Below are 22,372 nucleotides of genomic sequence, written 5' to 3'. Positions count from 1 at the left end.
CTCTTTATCACAATTTAGTGGCATTATCTGAAGCCTTTTTCGGTGCTTCCTTTCTTCTTCACTTTGGATAGCAGTGTTTTTAAGCACTGGGGAAGTACATTACAGGACAGGGGTAAATCCATTCTAAATGTGACAACAATTTGCATATCAATCCACAACACATAGATAGAATTAAATGTTTCAGATAAACTTGTAATTTCTAAGGAAACAATGTTTAAAAGTTCATGTAACAGAAGCAAGTAGTTGCCTCAGACCTGAGATTCTATTTCCTGCTTCCTATCTGAAATTGTATGAACAAGCTCATGTAGTCTGTGTTGGGCTCAGTTACCTATGCGAATGAAGATAGGCCTCCTAGTCCTCTTTAATCTGGCTCAGGAAAAAAGTTCACAATATTTCACAGTTCACTATAGTAAAGTTTACAGTTCTTTTACTCAGCTTAGTCTTTTTCTTTATATTCACATTTTTGGTCTTTGCTAGTTCTTCATTTTTATTATCTTTCAAATTCTGATCAGGAATTGACTTTGTTGGCCTGGATTTTATCTTTCTTATTACTTTTGAAAAACTATTTTGCTCCCTTTCAAGGAGATTCTGGTGCTGACAGGGCATTCATTGCCTCTGTCACACCACCAACCAAAATGCAACCCAAGTATTGTGGATGCTATGGTAGAGAGAAAAGGATTCATTTCCAACAGCGGTTAAGAAAATATATAAGGCAAAGTGAATACACCAAGAACATTCTCAACAGAGAATTATAGTACCAGAGAATACAAACAGCTAACACTGATAAACACAGAAAGAACATTCTTCAAAGTAAAATGTCTGAACATCACAGGAGGACGCACCTCCCAAAGTTAGTTCCCGGGGCTCAACTTCTTAAGTTACACACCCCCAGAATGCAAGGTAAGTTGTCTCTGGTTATGCTCTATGCTGTCAAAACACGTGTGTGTGTGATGCTGAACTGACATACAGAAAATGTATTGCCCCCCAATAGATTTGGTTATGAGTTTTAATAAAGATAAGTTTTGTTGGTTTTGAACGACTATTCAGAGAGCTGTTTTTATCTCTACTTGCCAGAAATAACTGTATGGAAAAAAGTCAAAGAGCAGTTTTGAAGAGGGAACACCCTATCCACTTATGCTTTGAAAATAATGTCTTCATTTAACCAGGTAGTGTAGAACAGAGATGTAGACCTTTTTTTGGTAATCAGGTGTCTCTGTATCTGTCCAACAACAGTCATTTCTTTGAAAAGAAACCTTTTGGTGCCAGTCTAGTAATAAATTATTTCTTAAATTTGGCTTGGGTCAGAATATACATTAAATGTAAGAGCAATGATATATGAAGACCAATGGGAGGATGTTCAAAAAGTAAAAATGATCTATGCAGAAAAAAATAAAAATTTTAGTTTTTGATTATTACTGCTTGAGAGGCAACGCTTTTAAGCTAGTTAACATAAAATTAAAGATGACAGATGACAATTATAAAATATATTTTAGAAAACAAGAGCATTTTCTTTAAATAGTTATTGAAATAGGTACATAAAGATAACCATTTCCTCCATTGTTGCATAGGCTTAAAAATGTTTGCATATTAAGGCATAGAGGTGTAATGTCAGAGGTAGCCATTTTCTTCCCAAGAATTCCCTAACATTACGCCAAGATCTGGAAGTGAATCTGTCTGGTTCTGGCTATGTACTGGAGCACAGCACTGAGGTCTTATTCCTTGTCACTGAGCCACGAACAGTAAAGGGTTCATGGTTCAGAGAGAAACTTGCACCAGTTATTTAGAACAAGTATAACTATCTCCCAGAGTGTACTTCAATTTTTTTTTATTTTTTTTATTTGAGACAGCCTCGCTCTGTCGCCCAGGCTGGAGTGCAGTGGCGCGATCTCGGCTGACTGCAAGCTCCACCTCCCGGGTTCATGGCATTCCCCCTCCTCAGCCTCCGCAGTAGCTGGGACTACAGGCACCCGCCACCACCCCCGGCTAATTTTTTTGTATTTTTTAATAGAGACGGGGTTTCACCGTGTCAGCCAGGATGGTCTGGATCTCCTGACCTCGTGATCTGCCCGCTTCGGCCTCCCAAAGTGCTGGGATTACAGGCGTGAGCCACCGCGCCCGGCCCAGAATGTACTTTATTACAAATTGTTAACCAAGGGAAAAAACACATTAGGAAGGAGATAGCACTTCCTGAGTGGTATAATACAAGGCACATAATGTCCTCCAATGCTGTCACATAGCTTCAATCTTAGGAAAGTAATACATACAGGCAATTCATCCCAACTTTTCACAGGCTGTTAAAAATCTCCACTAATTAATATTGTTTTACGTGTGAAAGAGAGTTATGTGGGAAGGTAGAGGAAGAAAGTCTGAGTTGACTTTTTTTAGAAACATTGAGGAAAGAGGAACTTTCAAGTTCACTCAACAAACTGAGTGCTTTAAAACGCTTTCAAGTGGAACTCCTGCTTGAAATTAACAGCTAACATTAACTTATAATCAGATATGCCAATTTGTACATGTGCTGTAAACATAGTTATGAACTATTTCATTCATTGACTGTAATCCTTATAATGCTTTACTCTCAATCTGGTTAATAAATCCTTTATACATGGACAATGCAGAGGTAAACAATAACTAAGGTCAAATTACCACAATTCCATAATGGTGGAACCTAAATTAATAAGACTGTCTAACATAAAGGGCAGAGGATAGGAGGTTAATGCTTACTGAACCTCTTTGATGTGCTAGATAATAATCTACAGTATTTCACTGAATTCTTAAGGCATCTCTTTGAATAGAAATTAATAGTCTCACTTGAAAGAGGTGAGTAGCCTGCAGCTTCTAGGAGATTAATATACCTACTATGACCACTTAGGTAACTGGCAGAGCTAAGATTAGGCTCACATCAGAGTGCCCAAAACCCATGCCTCTTTATGCTACACCCTGCTTTTTCTCTAGTTCTCTGCAGACTGTGTTCATACAGTATTCGATGTCTAAAAACCATACCTTTTAGGAAATCATCTCAGAAACTACAGAACATGTCTAATGCATATCAATAATCTGCTACATTTACTATCCCACCAAAGACCAAAAAGGCCTTTCTAAGATCATAAGCTGACCAAGTCAGTTACTATTATGACCAACAGTGTCTGCTGAAATATTAATGTATTGACAATGGGGAGGTCTCAGCCCTTGGCAATTATCAGTGCTCTGATCACACAGCATTGACTTCCTTAGACCAGAGACCATTCACGCAACCTAAAAATAGGAGAGGCACCCAGCTTGTTTTGAATTAGTAATCTTCTATCCTGTCAATTAATTATCTTTATTTTCTATTTTGCCTGCTTCCATAAAGAATTTGGAGTGGCTTGCTCAGAACAAAGCCTGTAACTGAAAATAATAAATGATATGTTGTAGGGTGGAGTCAGGGGTAATAAATCTATTCTAAAACTTGAGTTAACATAGGTTTTTATCTGGTGGGATCTGACAGAATCTTGGATTCTTTGGTGGACATAGAAATAGTATGAAAGCTGAGAAGCTAAGAAAGTTTAAAGTGATAATGTAGGAAAATTGTTTGGCAATTTTTTTCTTCCTAGACACTACAAAGATAAACACTGTGGAAAATGATCCCACATTCCACATTAGCAAGGCAGAATGAGAAAAGTTTTACTATAATAAACAGATTTGGACCTAGTCTCTGCCTTTCTGCTTTAGACTTTCTAAAAATGTCAGGCATTGCCATAGTGTACAGAAGGTAAACTAAGGCAATGCTTACCTTTCTAGAAGCAGAAGTCCAGTTATTAGTGTGTAAGGCTTTATCCAGCATTCTTGGGTATTAAGGAGTTCTACATAAATAAAATTACATTAAAATTGGTTCACCTGAATGAGTAACAAATTTTAAAAAGTGTTCTACTAGATATCTCTCTGAAATACATCACGTTTTGTCTTATACAGATATTGAACATAGTTTTACTTTTTCTTCCTGAACTAGGGCCATTAATATATCAGACTCTTGGCTTGAAGTCAGACAGACCTCTGTTTGAATTTTTACCTTTTCTGGTGTTGTAAAATGAGAACTTTGACTCACGGAGCATCACTAAATAAGGTATTAGGAAGTCTTGTTTTGTGTTGTATAGAGGAAAAAAGAATGTTTATGAAGTAGTACTTAGTTTACTTATGCGCAAAAGTGTGGTAGGTCCTGAAAGGAACAGGTTTTTAAAAATGCTGAGTCCTTAGCGCTTCTAAGGCTGTTATACCTTGCTTTTTAAATGATAGATAAATGTTTCATGTATTATCATTAATATTTTATTGCATGTTTTCAGTTTTTCACCTCTAAATGTGTGCTTTAAATTACATTCTCTGAATTACTAAAAATACTTTTAGTATATAGTATATCTTGATATAAAGGTTTTTACTTGAGAATCCAAAATGACAAGGTCAGCCAGTGAGAGGAGGAATATATGAATTTACAGCAACAGTTTTATGTTTCCTATTACAATTCATCTATTGCCAAAATTAAGGAAGAAGAATCTGGATTTTAAAAATATTACTTTATAGTGGAATGAATACTACATACTACTTTGCTTATTTAAGTGAAGAAAAATATTTTTCTCTTCGTTTTTTTTTTTTAAAGTACATCTCCCCTAACATCAGTGAATACCTCAGTCTCAGGAGTTCTTGAGCACAGATTAATCAGAAGATCTAGACCATTGTTTAGTGTGAAATGTGTTAAAAGTACATGCCTTTATTCTCCTAAGGGCATAAAAAGATATTTAGACAAGGCATTTAGGACAGGGAGAATGCTTCCAGGGAAGGGAGGCCATAATCTTTTTTTTTAGTTAAGCTTTTGGTAAAATGGCACATAAAAAAGACTTAGTTCGTTTGCACAGACATTGTAAAACAGTTCAATGTCTACATCTTGTATTTGTAGCAGTTCCATTTATATCATAAAAGCCCACTTTTTCTGTTTCTAATTATTTCTTGAATAAACTGTCAAAAATATTTAGGTTTTTCAACCTAAAGAATGTTTGTCTGAACTCAGAAAGTATAGAGAATAAAATATTTTGTGAATAGGGGTATGGAATTCATTTTCTTATCAAATGTACAAATATTATGCCCAGAGTGTATCCTGACAAGTATATATTAGGCATTATGAGCAAGGTTTTAGGACCTCCTAGTCATTTGGAGAAAGACAATCCTTTTATTGTGCTGGCAAAAATGCTTTTGGTTTCCTGTCATTAAACCTAAGTGCCAGTGAAAGTTTGAGCACAGTTGAAATTGCTTTATACAATACACTCTTTACGAGAATAACATATACCTGTAAGAGTAATTTTTATTACCTAAGAAGATGAAAAATTACACGTTTTTCATCATATGGGGGAATGTGCATAATTATCTCCTCCTGGTCAGATATAAATTTTTCTATCTACTTTAAACACTCTGCATATTTCTTGCCTAGTGAGCCAATTCCACCATTATTGTAAAGGCCAAAAAAAAAAAAAAAAAAAAAAAGCCCAGAAGACCCCTACTAATTTCTTTTAAATTGAACGGTAGTTTCATGGAGAAGCTTTCATTTAATTTATGCGATCTAATTGTGTTAAGTAGAACCAGACTATGAGGTTAAACATTTCCATATGTTTTAAAGGCCCAGAACTTTTGCTGAAAGGAGACATCATTCTGAACTCAGACTTTACCTGCTGCTTCCAGAAATGGCTGCAACTCCACCCAGACTGTACCCCCTTCCCAGCTGTGTGTGCCACATGTAAGCACATGGAGGAGATGCCATCCCCTGGCGCAACCGTTGCCTGGGGGGGCCTTACCCCTGCCACACTCCTGGACCTCCAAAGGCTACCAGATTTTTTTCCCCAGTCATTGACACTTGCCTTCCTCCTCTGTGTATGAAATGAAGGACTAGGTAACTGTAGAGAGGGAAGGCAGAGTTGACTAAATTCTGGAAATCTGGTTCCTGGCTTACAGCCACCCTGAGCCCTAGTGTGATCTATAAATGCTTTACAACTCACCCCTTGTTGATACGACATTTTGTTGACTATAACCATCCCCTCTTCATTTTATGCTCCAGAAGCTTGTGAGACCTCAATGAGTCATGAAGAATCCTAATTTCAAATCCAAAGAATCCAAAGTGATGATAACAAAAAGCAATAATTGATATCTGAACAAAGGTTAGTATTTGACAATGGATAAAGATTGGTATACCTTCCCTTCCTCGGGGCTTTGTTGACATGAATTGTGAACGTCGTCTTCTCTTACTAATTTTCCAGGCCAGGAAGTCAGTCCTTTGATTTGGCCCCAGACCAAGTCGCCAACATTGAACGTCCTTGGTCTATAATGTATCAATTCATTTGAAGAGGGGGAGTCTGGATTCCTTAGGTCATCTTCACTACTAATGCTTTTAGCATCTGAAGGGCTAGGCACACATCCATTAACGCTTTTGGCATTAAAGTCTCCATTGTAATGGATGAAGTCTTTGACCAGAGAATTTTCCAAACTATTTGAGGAACTTGGAGACTGCTCCTCTAGGACCAGGTCTTGCTTTGCAGTGCTTAGCAGCTCTCCAAATCCCCGACTCTGTCGAGGTCTATTCCCATTAATGTGTGCACATCTTTCCACAGTGTTCTCTAGTCTCTCCTTAAAACTCATCATAGTTCTTTTGTAGTTATTATACCTGAAATTTTCCTCTAGAATTTTATCCCCTGGACAGTTTCTTGGTGGTAACAGTATTGGGTGCTGTTCCCCAGGCAGAAATGGCAGTGTAGAGACATTGTTGGACCTTTCATGACAAGGACTACTGTGGATATGGCCTGGATGATCTAAAAATTCCTCGTACTTCCACCTGTTTCGCTCCCCTCTGGGGCTTTGCTCCCCGTCCCACTGTTTTTTGGATGTGTGGCAACTTGCTGACTTGAAATATTCAAACCCATCTCCTTCGTTCACATTTTTCCCATGGTCTAGATTCTTGGGCAGCCGAGCCCCTCTTGAATTCCTCAGCCTACCATCATGATCAACACCTCCCATGTTCCGTCCATGAATGACCGCACTGACAGCACTGGAGAGATTTAATGGGTCACCAATTGAGGCAGTGAAGGCACTCATGGCACTCAGAGCTGGAATGGGGCTCATCTGAGTTGTACTGTTGACTGCAGTGGTGATGACAACCTGCATTCCTTTGCTGGCTGCATCGACAACTGCTTTGTAAATGGCATCTACGGAAGCATCACCTGGGCCACCCACAACGAGGCCATCCTTCACCTGTTGACCAAGAGATGGGTCAATCCTCGGTTGCAACTCACAAGGTGTATCTTGAAAAGGTGGAAGTGTAGTGTTTGGATTCTCAGGAAGTGCTGTGAGCCCAGGCTGAGTGCTTATTCTTTTGTTTAGGAGAGCTGCATCTTCCTGCATTCTCACCTTGAAGAAATAGACAGGAAGCAGTGAGAGAAAGGGAAATAATTTTAAAGGCCTCAAAGAGAAAGACTATAATTTTAAAATTGACCAAAAGACAAACAAATATTAACAATGAAGGAAATATAAAGAACAAGACTCAAAAAATGAAATAAAAAGTCACTTTGTATAGGGAAGCTTATGTCTTGATTATATTTGCATGCTGTTTCTTTGGTTAAAATCATTCAACAGATTTTTAAAAATCATCATTGCGAAACATTCTCTAGAAAAATTAAACTTGAGGTGGCTGGACAGAAAACGTACTCAGGTTGGGATGACTCCATTTATTTAGTGTCATTACAGGTCTTTACAATTTAGGATTCAAAAAGAGTCAAGTCACAGGTAATCAAATTAGCAAAGGAGAAAGATTTTGAAAATGATTTCTAACTCACTGATGTTTCCACTTAACTAAGTGAAATACAATATAAAATTTTAAAAAAACATATAAACTCCTTTCTTAATAATAACATGACACTAGTTTTCAGATGGGGTAGTAATACCTGCTCCTCAACCTTTTCAGGCCACATCCCCATGCTGTCAATAGTGACAATGGCTGTTTGCAGAAGTGATTCTGAATTGGAAAGTGGTGGAGGGAGAGCATACTTACCAGGGGAGCATATCAGAATTCCAGTATAGGAAGGATGAGGGCAGTTTGAAAAAGTGCCCAAGGTAATTCTAATTTTACCACCCACCCCCCGCCCCTGCACCATCTAAGAATTACTGCTGTAGACCCTTGATACTTTGGACTTTCAGACTTTTTTCCACAATGATCTCTCTCTTTCTTTACATCCTTCCCTGCTAATCCAGAACCTGGGATCTGTCGACACATCAGCCTCTCTCTTGCTATTATCACCCTGTCTACATCTACCAGGCAAAATCCCAATCTTGGATCAATTCAACTGCCTGCCTTATCTACATCTACAGTGAGGATGCTGAGTATTTGTCTATAGGAATTTGTAGCTTCCAACCTCAGTTGAGGGCTTATTGCTGCCCATCAATCCTAGATCTTCTAGTTAGTTATCAATCATTTCCACAACTATTCAAATATTCACCAACTTCTTCACCATCTCCGAGACTATTCTTAGTAGATGATCTTACGTAATAGAGAAAATAAAGCCCATCAGGCAAGAATTCTCACAATTTCTTATACTCTGATACTCCCTGCCCCCTGGCAGCAGACTTCTCTGCAACTATACCTGTCCTAAATTCTGTCCTGCTTCCCATATGAGGGGTCCCTTCCGCTCTCTGAGGGTGTGCCCTCCACTTATGTTCTGAATCCCAAGCCCCTTCCTCAAGGATCCTGTCTTATTTATTATACCTTCCCTTCTTTATGTTCAATCTCTTCCACTTTTCTGGGTCTTTCCTATAGTACATGACTATGTTCATGGCTTACATATTTTAAAGTTTGCATTCATCCTACCCCCGACCCCCTGCTGGGGCACTGCCCTATTTCTCTTACGTTCTTCAAAGTTAAGTTTTTTTCAGAAATAAATTTTGTTGTGTGTATTTGAAGTTAACACCATGATGTTATGGAATACGTATACAGATGGTAAAGTGGTTACTATAGTGAAACAAATTAGCCTATCATCTCATATAGTAGTGTGTGTGTGTATGTGTGTGTGTGTGTGTGTGTCAAGAACAGCTAAAATCTACTTCTTTAATCTATACTCTTTAATTCCTAACCTTCCATTCACTGTTCCTCCATTTTGCCATCTGGCTCCTGCTCTCACCACTCCAGCAAAACTGCATTCCACTAAGTCACTGATGATGTCCTAATTGCTAAATCTAATAGATTCTCTTCAGGCTTTATCTTACCTTTTTTCTCAGTGACACGGTTGAGCACTTCCTCTTCCTTTCTAAGTTATTTTACTATGGAAGATATATATATTATCGTAAAGATACAAGTTTTCTTCATCATTACTTCTCACTGAAACTCAGTTTCTTACCCTAAACTCCAGTCCTCTTTCCTTTCTTAGAACTAACCAGCACTGGAGTGCATCATTCTTAACTCCCTTCCTTGCTCCCCTCCTTCTTTCTTTCAACCTAAATGGGATGGTACTAGATTCTGGATCCCACACCCCCTCCTCAGGAATCCTGCCTTATTTATTATCCCTTGAACATAAAGATGTTCCACTTTTCTGGGTCTTTCCTTTAGCGTATGATTATATTTACAGCTTCCAGATTTAAAAGTACTGTTCTGCAATACTATAGCACTGGAGTCTTGCAGTCTTACAGATCTTTCCATATCAGATTATGTAAGTCTACCTAATTTTCTAAACCACCAGGTAGATGGATATACTGTACCATAATACACTTAACTATTTCCCTACTGATGGAGTGGTTCATAATTTTTGACATCACAAATTATATTGCACTGAACATTTTGATATGTGCTTGTTTGTTCACATTTGAAGATTTCTCTAAAATGAGATATTAATACACAGAAGCTGAGCTTCTGGTCAAAAGATATTTTAAAAATCTGATATGCTATGAAATTACCCTCCAAAAGGACTGTATCAGCATATAATCAGACCAACAGTAATCTGAGTGAATCTATTTCCCTGCACCCTTGTCAGCAATGGATATCATCAATCTGATGGACACATTAGTGTGATAATTTATGTAACTCTGATTGTTATTTTCATGTTTTTAATACTTTATCTTTCAATTTCTGTGAATTGTCTGTTCATATCTATTGCTAATTTTTTTCTAATCAATTGTCCTTTTTCTTCCTGATTTGTAGGAGTTCTTTTTATGTTGTAGGTGTTAATTATTTAATATGTATTAGGAAAATATTTTCTGCCAGGTTGTCATTTGTCTTTAGCTTTGTTTAGAATATGTTTGATCATACAGAGACTTGAAATTTTTATGTATTCAAATTTGTTACTTTTCCTTTTGACTGCCTTGGTTTTCTGTCATGCTGAAAGAGCCTTCTCTACCCCAAGATTATTTTTAAAAAGCCCATATTTTCTTCCTATGTGGATTTAGTGTTACCCTTTCCACCTACCTCCTTAACCTAGCAGGAATTTATTCACTTCATGGAACTAAAGAAATACCATGTGGCTGAAGCCAGGGGAAGAGTGGTGAGAGCTGAGGCTGGAGAGGGTGGACAGGTGGGCATGCAAGGGAGGTGAGTCTCAGTCATGAGAACAATGATAAATGACAAAAGGGCTTATGAGGGTCACACGATCAGTTTTTACTAACAGCTCCAAAAGAACTGCTGAGATACTTGAGACAAAATTAAAAAAAGAAAACCTTCACACAGAAGACTGGAATGTTTAACAATACTCATGACTGAGAAATAACAGTAAATAGAGGTGAAAGGGCACGTAACCTACTTTTTTCACCCTTTCCCCCAAATTAAGTGTTTAAACAAACTCAGACATTGTTTTCTTCTAAAATGACACAGCGGAGGAGAGTACCTGAAAGTTCTGAAACAGACAAGCCATGGGGTTATTGTTAGCTGGGCAAGGAATTGTGGACTGTCCTTGGAACGCCTGGAGATTCTGGTACCCCTGGAGAAGTTGCTGCTGTTGCTGATTTGGAGGAAACATTTGATTGTTGTTTAACAGCGACTGTAGATGAGTCAGTTGATGGTTATTCAAAGTATTGTTTATTGATGACATATCACCTACAGTTTGAAAAACATAAAATATAAATAAATGTGATTCTTCGGAGATTCTATGCCTCTCTTTGTACCTGAGAATTCCTGAAACAGAAACTAAGTGCTATGCTTACTTGGGTAGTGCTTTTCTTTTTTACTTCTCAAAGTCTTACTAAGTGGTAAGGAAAGAGTAGCTTTATTATTTAGTTTTATCTTGTATAATTAGTTTTTTAATTTTATATCATGGAAAGACTACTTAGTCTTTGCTCTATTCATTAGGCAGTCCTTATATATTGAGCTGCAGTGTCATATGATTCCTTGATCTATTTTTAGATTTTAGATCTATTTTAGAGCACCTAAAATTAAAGGTTGAAATTAGTCCTATAATGTTTTAGCAATTGTAAGTATCTGACCAGATAATTAAAATAAGTGAGCCTGATCAGGCCTTGTTTACAAAATTTAGTTCTCAAGCCATAATCATCAATAGATACCAAATCAAATCATCGATTTGGTTTAGAAACGTGCATTTTGTTTTGCAGTAGAAGGTTGGTCACCTAAAATTAAAATGGAAAAGAAAGCTAACAACACAAAAGAATTCATTGTCATAATCATTCAAAATAAATATTATATAATCAGTAGGATTAATAATTAAATTTATATTCAAAATTCAAAATTATTTTGAAATTACTCTGACATTTTCTTGAGGAGAATGTCATAGAAATTGTCTTGTAACTTGAAACATGTAAATCTGTAATGCTTCGTAGGTTATTTAACTACAAAGATTTCAATGCCAAATAGAACTAATTATACTATATTATAAAGGCATTCATAAAATCAAAAAAACATAAATAATAAACAAATTATTTTTTACACCTTGAAGATGCCATTGACATCATGATGTACATTTCCCTGTTTCTAGACTTTATGGACACCATCCCTACACTTTATATTATAGTTACCTATATCCATCAGTTAAATATACCTGGCATTACTTTCGAACTATTTTGTGATAGGATAATACAGATGAAAAACTTTATTTTTAAGCCACAAAAGTCAAAAAAATAATACTGACTGAGGAAATCTAGTAGCAGCTAGAAGGGCTGTCTGTTCCCTTGAACTTGGGCAAACTTTAGCTTTGCGTGTTTTTACATCTTGTTTCTTGTTTTGCTAGACAAGCATTTAGTTTTGTTTATTTAGGGTTCACCTGGAAAACACTTTCTCAATCTGTTTCCATCCACAGTGCAGCTGCTCATACTAACCCTGTGATGCCACACCAACTAAAATTCAAATAAAAGTGATTTTTAAGATGTACCTGTGCTTTATTATTTGAAAAATGAGACTCTACTTGGTTTAAGAGGTGATGGGTAGGTTAGGTTTAGGTGGCATCAGAATTAGAAGAGAAAGCAGATTAAAATGATATTTAGTATTGCTAGAATAGGGGAAAGAGGAAAAAGTCACTCATGTTTGTATAACTATGGTTGTGTGTGGGTGTTGTTATATTTAGTTCCTTAAGCAAGCTGTGACATAACAAAAACATTTTTAAAAATAGTGTGACAAAATGGAGTTTTTAAAAAGGAGAAAATAGAATTAGAAAAACGTTTCTTTTGTAAAAAATTTGTGAAAAAATTTAACTTACCAAGTAGACCTGTCCCCAGTAGAGGGTTAAGTAGCTGTGGCACCACAGAGTTACTGTTGAGTTTAGCTGGACCAGGTGTATTCCCAGCATTATTAGATATATTCAGCAATGTTTCTGCCATTGACACCACTGCTGTCCCACCAAGTGTTGAGACAGTCAGTGCTGCCACTGCTGATGATGTAGTGGTTGTGGTAGTGGTTGCCTGGGAGGAGGTTGCTATGGAAACCTCTGGATGATTAGCGGTGTTGGCCGATGCCGAGTTCAGGACACCTCCCAACAGCTGGGGATTCAAGGTCATTAATCCTGAGGCCCCATTGACAGCTGGGAGGAACAGGGGGTTAAAAGTAGTGTCACTGCCTGCAAAGCTTGGTAAAGGGTTCCCCAGGGGGCTGGTTAAAAGGGTCTCAGCTCGGCTGTTGTCTGACTGATTGCTTGGCAAATGGTCTGGTGGGGCTGTCATCTGTGTTAATGAGGGTAAAGGGGTATTTTGCTGTTGCAAAAGATCTGAGATGGTCAGATTGAAAGATGGCAGGGGAAGCATGGCAGCTGCTTGGGCTTGGTTCTGAAGCAAGGCTGCTAAGAGCTGAAAGTGAACAGGCTGCAATACCTGCCCATCCATGTCACTGGAGAGAAAAGCTAAAGCAGCGTTTACATTCGGGTTGAGAAAACCTAAAGGGTGGAGGTTGATCTCAGACTTGCCTTCTCCTGCTGAAGGCTGGAGGATATTTAATAGATTCTGGTTTAGGAGATGCTGTTGATTCACTGGCAAAGAGATAGGTAGAGAACTGAGGAGGCTGGGGTTCAAGGGGTGTGGAAGATGGTTGTTTGAAGTGCTGTTGGATGGAAAATGAAGTGCGTGCTCCTGGCCAACAAAAGGAAAATCACTCCCAATGGGTAGCTGACTCTGCAGTGGGTTTCCAGCTGCGGTGGTGACTATGACGCCATCTTGAAGAACAGATGTTGTCTTTGTGATGGCAGGGTGGTTGGTGCCCGCTATGGCTATGGAGGATGATGGTCCTGAACTGCCTAAAATGAAAAAAAAAAAAACCCCAGTTATTAATCATGAATGTTATGTGAGACTAGGCATAAAAATGCATTAACATAAATTTAAATTTATTTGTTCCATGGCACCTTCATTGATTGTAACTAGATTAATTGTAATCAGATCACTTGACATCTGTTAATGGGACTTAAGTTTAGAATGTATGCTTTTGAAAATAAATATATTGAAGACGTTTTATTGAGAAATAGCTGGTGAGTTGTGGTGGCAGGAGAGGTGGGAGGTTTAAAAAAAGAAATAGCTGTTGCTGACTATCAAATAGCTTGTTTTTCACAGGCAGAAAAGTGAAAGGGGAAGATGGGAGAATCCACGTTCTTCATTCAATTGGGTAGATAAAAGTAGTAGTTTTATTTAAAAAGTTTTTTTCATTAAAAAAGTTATTTGTCTTTATTTATAAAACTACTACTTCCTTTTAGTGAAAAGAAACCCACAAAAGTAGAATGCACATAAAAATATAAGGCAGAAAATAAAAAGTACTTGTGAAGATTAACTATTAACATTTTAGTTTATAGCTTTCTGGGCTTTTTCTACCTGCATGTCTATACATATGCAGGCATGCATATATATATACATATATGCATATATATGTTACATATATTTTTTAAAAATAGAACCATGCTATAATGTTATTTTGTAGCTTTTTTATCAATATATTGTGATTATCATTCCATGTTAGCTTATATATAGCTACAGAACCATTTTATTAGTATCATGTATGATATACTGTACTTTAATCAATCCACAGTCATGAGTTTTTTTATTATTTCCAATCTTTTACTATTGTAAGCAACGCTATGACAAATATTCTTATTAACACTTCTTTGCCAGTTCACCTAATTATTTTCTAAGGATAAATTCTTAAAAGTGAAATTCCAGGGACAAAAGGGTTTACATATTTTAGAAGCTTTGAATACATATTGTCAAACTACCCTCCTGTGAAGTTGATCAATACACACTTAATTTACATTCCTATAAGCAGTGGAAGACAGTGCTCATTTCTCTCAGCAATACTCTAGTTATCATTATTTTTGACAATGAATAAAAACAATAGTTAAGCATCTTTACCATTCTGATTGCATAAAGATACTTTGTACTCATGATTTTTAAAATTAGACCAGTCTTAAATAGCATTCTTATTCTTAAAAGCCTTACACTAGGGATGAAAATTCTGGGAATTTAATATCTGAAAAGATAAAATTTCACTTATTTATAACTGTTTTTGTGATGTTCAATCCAAGCTGCACAACAGAATTATCTGGAGAAATTAAAAAAACAAAAACAAACCAATACCTGGGCCCTAACCCAGACCCGCTGAAAACTCATCTCTCGGGGTACAGCCTGCGCAGTAGTATTCTTTGAAATCACCCCTGGTGATCCAGATGCACAAGGGGTGAGGTAGATAGGGTGAAAACCACATCTATTGAAAAGGAACCTATAATCACTTTTTTGTAAATAGTCTTTCCCTGTTGTAAATGCATTGTTTTATGTAATACATGCATTTGACAAATATTTTATTATTTTAAGAATACACATTTTTAGTTTTATTTAAAAATACTAAACACATATATGGCATAATGAACAACACCAGTGTCACTGAAAATCTAAAATAACTCAAACATTCTGGGCTATGCTACGCCATGCTATCCTAAAAAAACTTTACATTTTATCATGTCACCATTGAGGCTTCATCCAAATACACAGAAATATTTCCATAGTTGTAACAGTAATATGAATATAATTTTATATTCTTCTTGTTTTCACCTAACAGAATAACACAAGGATTTTTCCTTTCTGATAAATAGACTTTGTATTTACATTTTAACTGTGTAGTGTATGTATTTACTATATTTATTGAACCACTCTGATAAAGTCTGGTATTCATATTTTGATTTCTCATCATTATAGATAATACGGGGATAATTATCTTTCTACATGTGATACTTGCTACCTTTGAACTTTTTCCTTAGAAAAAATTTTGTAATTGGCATGATTATTTTGAGAATCAAAAAAAGGGAAGGAAAAGTTCTGAAATATGTAAAAGTCTATAAAAATAAAAGGAGTTATCATTATTATTGACATTAGTAATCATAGTAGTGGTGCTGTGGTAATAGTAGTAAGTACAAATCTGCACATCCAATACACTTTACAGAATATCCCTATAGCAAGGATTTGTCATTTTTCCTGGCTGTCATGGTCTGCCTTTATTTTTTTTTAAGTTTTCAGTGTTTTAAAGAATAAGATCTTAAAAACCCCTCTTTGAAAATATATAAATATTTATGAAATAATGACCACATTCACCAAGAGTAGGGTAAGAAAACATACCAAAAGCTGAAGTAGGCATATAGTATACAATTCTTTAAATACTAATTCAGATTTGTTACAAAATAATCAAAACCTTAAACATTTAATTGCTTCTTAAATCTTGCTGCTATTTCCATAGATAGTATGGATTATTTCCATTTGGACACCATCTTTTTAATTTTTTAAAAACTTTTATTAAACCTTTACAAATATTTTTAAGAGTTTAAATAAAAAGTCTTATTTACTGGTAATCACTACTTGTGGCACTATCTGTGGCAAGTTTTTCTCTCTGCTAAATAATAATGACATATTTAGATGTAGAGATCACAATTTCTCTAACCAAAGGGAGAACACATTTTCAAAATGCTCTAGAGTGTACATGGCAAGGCTTTGTAGATGAAGGCTTTCCTTAGAGATTATTATAATTTTAATCTTTATTTTGCAACAGACAAGTATCCACATTTATGATTCAAGGAAGTAGCCATTTTGGGATAACATAAAAGCTCTAAATATCTAAATATTATTGAAGAATTAGAAGAAGCGAAGTATAGATACTCTGGGTGTATTTTTATCTTACCATCAAGAAAGTGGTGAATAACACAAGCTTCTTAAATGTAGTACAAAGATGAAGGTATAGTTTTTTAAATTTTTCTTTAATTTTCAACAAATCTATACAACAAACAGGTGTACTCTGCTGGACAATAGAATAGAACTAACTATGAAAATAAAATTTTTTTAAAAACCCTTGTTCCTTCCTAAAGGAACTAAGAGTTTAGGTAAAGAAAGAAACAGAAATCTCTCTGTCTTTTTCTTCTCTCAAATATATATTTATTCAGAGTTTATTATGAACTAGAAAAATGTAGGCCGGGCGTGGTGGCTCACGCCTGTAATCCCAGCACTTTGGGAGGCCGAGGCGGGTGGATCACGAGGTCAGGAGATCGAGACCATCCTGGCTAACACGGTGAAACCCCGTCTCTACTAAAAATACTAAAAATTAGCCGGGCGTGGTGGCGAGCGCCTGTAGTCCCAGCTACTCGGGAGGCTGAGGCAGGAGAATGGCGTGAACCCAGGAGGCGGAGCTTGCAGTGAGCCGAGATCGTGCCACTGCACTCCAGCCTGGGCGACAGAGCGAGACTCCGTCTCAAAAAAAAAAAAAAAAAAAGAAAAATGTAAAGCTCTTTTCTTATATTGTTAGTATAACTATAAGGCAATATGCTAAGAGGTATAACAGTGTATAATAAGGAGACCACTATAAAACTGAACATGTCAGGGAAAACTAGTCAAGTAGTATAATATTTGGTCTGGAATTTGAGGGATGAAAAGGAAATAAAAAGGGCCTCTATGCAGAAACAAGATGATTAAAAAAAACCAACAAAGACATAATAAAGTAGATGGAAGGTAATGAAGAGTCCTGTGCTTCCCCAAAACAAAGAAATATGACTGAAAATATTGTGAGGTTTCCCTATGCTTCCGGCTCCTCCTACCCATGGTTGAACCTGCTGCCTTAGATAAGCAGTGAAGACATTTGAAATCATCTTTCTAAACCATTAAAGACAAAAATCATTTCTTATCACTGTATTTCCAAGACCCAATAGAGTCTCTGACACATGATCGGTATTCAAAAAATATTTGTTAGTATTAAAAAGATTGTAAAATCATAAAACTTGCACTCAGCGTTTAGAAGTAGGTAGTTTGATGCTATGTATTGGTGTGTTTGTGGACAAAGGGAAAGAATACCACCCGTTTGTGGAGAAAGTGAAAATGAACTCTCCAGTGTATTAGTCCAATGCCAGGAGATAAGGGACATTGGAAAGGAGATGGGTGCAAGATGACAAATTACCTAAGAAGGCTTCCAGATATTTCAAGAAGTTGAAATCACCCCACAGAGGGAGAGGTCTATCCCAAATTACTCTGAGTTCTTAAAGTTACTCATTCATGCTTACAGTCATTCAAAGAGGACCCTGAATTTGTATGAAATTTTATAGATGGAGGAAAATTTGGAAATTGCTTATTTCTGAACCACTTAATCTTGAATAGGCACTCTCTGGCGAACGTATTTCATAGTTCTGCGCAAAAAGCCTATGGTCTGTTAAACCGTGGGGAAAAATGTTTTGTTAAAGCTGTTTTTTTGTTTTGTTTTGTTTTTGTAGCCAAGATATTTTGTGCTTAATCGAATAAAAAGGACAGGCGCTGAGATTTTTAAAAAGCAAATTATTCATTACATGTTTACCAGTTAAATAACCGAAAGGCAGCTGGGATCCTGGAACAAGTTAGTAAGCTGGAGAAGTCCTGGGAAAAAATGATTATTTCACACTGGCCAGCAGCACCATGAACTGGTATACTTTCTTCTTCTCATTGTCTCTGTTGCTTTTCAAGAGTAGGAGAGAAGACTGGAAGGTCACCTAAACAAACTTTGGTGCGAGATCTCATGCTTAGACACCCAGAGATTAAGACAGTCTAGTCCAATGAGGAAATGACAGTGGTAGCTTGCCCAGTAGGACAGGTTTCTTTTCTTTTCTTTTTGAGATGGAGTCTCACTCTGTTGCCCAGGCTGGAGTGCAGTGATGTGATCTTGGCTCACTGCAACCTCCGCCTCCTGGGTTCAAGTGATTCTCCTGCCTCAGCCTCCTGAGGCACGCCCGGCTAACTTTTGTATTTTTAGTAGAGACAGGGTTTCACTGTATTGTCCAGGCTGGTCTCGAACTCCTGACCTTGTGATCCACCTGCCTCAGCCTCCCAAAGTGCTGGGATTTCAGGCGTGAGCCACTGTGCCTGCCCCAGACAAATTTCTGTATGTAAACAGTATTCTGCACACACTTACCATTCATGATATATGTGTATGCATATGTGTGTGTACATGGAAATAGCACGAGTAAATTTTAAAGGATATTTTCCTAATATTAATTTAATCCTTGACATGTTTTATCTGTCTCATTTTTAAAACTACTTTTCAAAACAAAGTTAATGTCTACCTCTTTTGATTCGTTTCTCTTCTTCCTGGTCATTGTTTGTATTGTGCTAAACTCTTATATGGCTGTCTCTTAAATATTAATAATATTGTTATACACGTCTTTGGATGTGTACAAGATAGGATATAAAGCTCATATGAAAGAGGCCAATGAAGTATTTTTAAAACCTTCTTATACCATTTTGTTTAGCTCTAATTTTGAACAAATACTACTTTATGCTAAGAAACCTTTTCTAAATTAATATGTCCAAACACTGATTTTTATCTATAAAATTCAAGAACCTAAGAAATAAGTCATATAGAATGTGTATGCCTTCACCATCTGACCTTTATCATTTGCTTTGGTAAGTGTACTTGCATTGCAAACAGGGACAATGGTAATCCTTAATAAAAATGGATGCGTGTAGATAAGAGAAAATATCATGACTTAGTGAGTCTAATAAATATAATTCACTTTTCAATCCCATTGAAATAGTAAATTTTCTCCTCTATATTTAAAGGACTGATTTTTAATGATAACAATAATAAATTGAAAGATAACTTTTATGAGAATACTAGATCTTTCTACAAGACTTTATTTTCTCAAGTTTTAGTAAGAGGGAATGGTAATGTGTATTTATAAAAACATATCAAATCTCTACCTTTGTGCTCTGGATTCTGATATAAATTGTTAACATTCTTTTAGCAGCAATAGAAACGAAATCTTAGGGACTAGAGGCTACTTTGTTCTATTCAAGGGAGGGAGGAAGGGGCCCTAAACCAAAGGACTTAGGAGAAGGTAGAGAAGATGGGAAAGGGAGCTATGGCAGTATCTGAGGAAATGCTCTCCACACTCAACAGGGCCAAGAGGATGGGGAGGAGAAAAGAGCAGTAGAAGGGATGCAGCTTGAATCTTGGAATATGATGTCTGTGTAGTTATGACTATCAAGGGGATCAGTCTTTTCAGTCTGGTGGTGGTGATGGAGTCAGAAAAAGGGTTTGTTTTTTTTTCTTCCCCCCTCCCCATAATGTTTTGTTTCCTTTCTTAACACATATAGTTACTCTGAAAACTGTTGAAATTAACTTTAAAATGCTTGGGATTTTTCAGTTTACTCAAGTAATAGGGTTTTTTAAAAAAATTCCTCTTTGATCACATTTTTCTTAATATTTGTGAGAAAACAAATGTAGAGAAAAGAGTATAAGTCTCTTGCTGGTAGAATTTCTGTTCTCTGAATATGCACTACAGTACCTAATAGTTAAAACACTTCATCAATATTCCAATTGGAAGTCTTATCTCATTTTGTTTAATGAGCAGAGCAGGCTGAGTTTCTAGATTATGAATATGCTTAGCTTTGTATTCTTCTACTGTACCGTTTTATCTGCAGTGCTAAAACAGTGCCTAGCACATCATAGGTGCTCAATAAATATTTGCTGAATTAATTACCTCATGGATATTCTGAAACATTATTGAGATCTATTAGTGGGGTGCAACATCAATTTAGTATGCCCCAACTAGTATATTTTTGATAAATGAAATAGAAAAGGAAATGTAAAGAACAATGCACAGCTAGGGTAGTATTTTGTGGAAGCTCTTTCTGTTAGCTTATATACGTGAGTGCTAGGTCGTGATCTGTTTTGTGAGTGATTAAAATCATTTCAGTGAGTCATGGCTGTTATTAAAAAATACCAAATAGAATAAGATAAAATAGAATGGGATAAAAAATCAGAAGTTATTACATGTAATAAGTATTTGTTTCATGAAACTTTCTGTTACACATTATACATGTATGTCTGATGGACTGTAATGCAAGTTAATTTCCTATTGTGGGAAGAATTTTAAAAAGTTGAAGAATACTGCTTTAGGATCAGGCCTCTGAGTTGCTCAACTCTGTAGGAGATAGTCTATGCAGCTGTGCTCTAGGGAGCATATTTATCAGGCTACATTGAGAAAGGGGTCCCTGTGGAGTTATGCAGCACAGGAGCCCTGCTCTAGTATATCTGTGATGAATACTCTCTCTTATACCTGTGCCCATGGGTCTTGGATAGATAATCCAGACTTCCCTGGACTAGCTCCAACCCCAGGAATACCTCAGCAACTCCTTCAGACTTCTGCTGTCTAGCTCCACTTTTAATCTGTAAAAAGGTGAGTTGTTACTTTGAATTTGCAAGTAGTATAAGGCTTAGAAATAATTTTTACTTTACTCTTGGCTTGGCTGGCATTAATGTTGTTTGATAGAAGTTCCTAGAAGGTAAGAATTTTATTTATGATTTCAATTATTTAGTACTACATGCATGAAAAAATGAAATCCATTTTGATGACATCATAGGAATATTTTTTAGCATTATTTTTATGACTCAAACATTGTAGACTTAACATTACTCCACAGAATCTGGGTACGTTTTGCAACTGTGTAAATGTTTTTTGGACCACTTGATTTTAGTAAATAGTAGCTTAGGCATCTTCTAGAGAACTGAAGGATTTCTAGTGGCTTTATAAGTGAGCTCAATGTGTTGTAATGGAATAAAATTCTCCCAATTTGCACACTGGGACAATTTATTTCTTGAAAGGTACAAAATAGATCACTGAATCAGCAAGCATATCACCACTCTGAGTTCTGTTATCACCTTTGATTACACAGACTCAACGTCTACAGCTGAACATATTTTAACTCCTTTTTTTTTTTAATACAAGGAAACGTTAAACCTGGAATAAGTAAACAAAATAAGTGGTGAAACCCTGATATTAGGAGACCTTCTTAAACAACAAGACATTGACTATATTAAGAATATCTTACAGCAAAGAATAAATGGCTCATTTTGCAAAAATTTACTAAAATAATAGACATAGATTTTTAATCACACAATCCAGAATTTAGTATAGTTCTGTTGTTTGGTTAAAAAACAAGTGCAGAGGACAATTTTTAAACTACAAACTTTGTGCATCTGATTGGGGGATAAAATCGAAGCATTTAAAAATTTGAGTGAAAATACTTTCACTAGCAACTCATATTTATTCAGTCACAGCCTTCAAGGAGGCTCTTCCTCTTTCTTCAGTCTACATTAATCTATATAACACTGAATTATTTCTATGCAAATCTCTCATCTCCTGAGAAGGATACTTTATAGTATAATCCACCCTTGAGCATTTTTATCCCTTAATCTTTCTGCCCCTGTAGCTTCATCTAGAAAAAACAGGGATGACAACTCCCTTTATTTTCTTTACTGCTATGTTCCAAGAACAAATGAACAAACAGGACATAAAAACCAAACTCATTACTTTGTAGTCTTTTACCCAAAGTGTTCTTTTGTGGTCTCACTATTCCATTGTCTTATACCTACCATATTAATGGCTGTCCTGAGTTTCAATCAAAT

At 36.3% G+C, this 22,372-nt stretch overlaps 1 protein-coding gene across 11 annotated transcripts in view; it reads right to left on the bottom strand.

Moving 5' to 3' along the window:
- MBD5 (methyl-CpG binding domain protein 5) overlaps nucleotides 1-22,372 on the bottom strand; it is a 484,769-nt gene that overhangs the window by 20,148 nt on the left and 442,249 nt on the right. For 8 of the 11 annotated variants that reach the window (XR_008677692.2, XM_055380166.2, XM_055380164.2 and 5 more), the window contains 3 exons: nucleotides 12,693-13,718; nucleotides 10,875-11,083; nucleotides 6,211-7,419 (listed from right to left, as the gene is read on the bottom strand). Coding sequence is in view for 10 of the 11 variants with exons in the window: in XM_055380166.2 (XP_055236141.1) it covers nucleotides 6,211-7,419; nucleotides 10,875-11,083; nucleotides 12,693-13,718 (2,444 nt within the window). In the remaining variant the exon portion in view is untranslated. The remainder of the gene's footprint in view (nucleotides 1-6,210; nucleotides 7,420-10,874; nucleotides 11,084-12,692; nucleotides 13,719-22,372) is intronic. The other 3 variants (XM_063694832.1, XM_063694831.1, XM_019022422.4) reach the window with 1 other exon arrangement.

Source organism: Gorilla gorilla, chromosome 11 (assembly GCF_029281585.2).
Source record: "Gorilla gorilla gorilla isolate KB3781 chromosome 11, NHGRI_mGorGor1-v2.1_pri, whole genome shotgun sequence".
In the NCBI taxonomy this organism is placed as follows: Eukaryota; Metazoa; Chordata; class Mammalia; order Primates; family Hominidae; genus Gorilla; species Gorilla gorilla.
The sequence above is the reverse complement of the archived record's forward strand: the minus strand, read 5'-3'. Positions and strand labels throughout refer to the sequence as shown.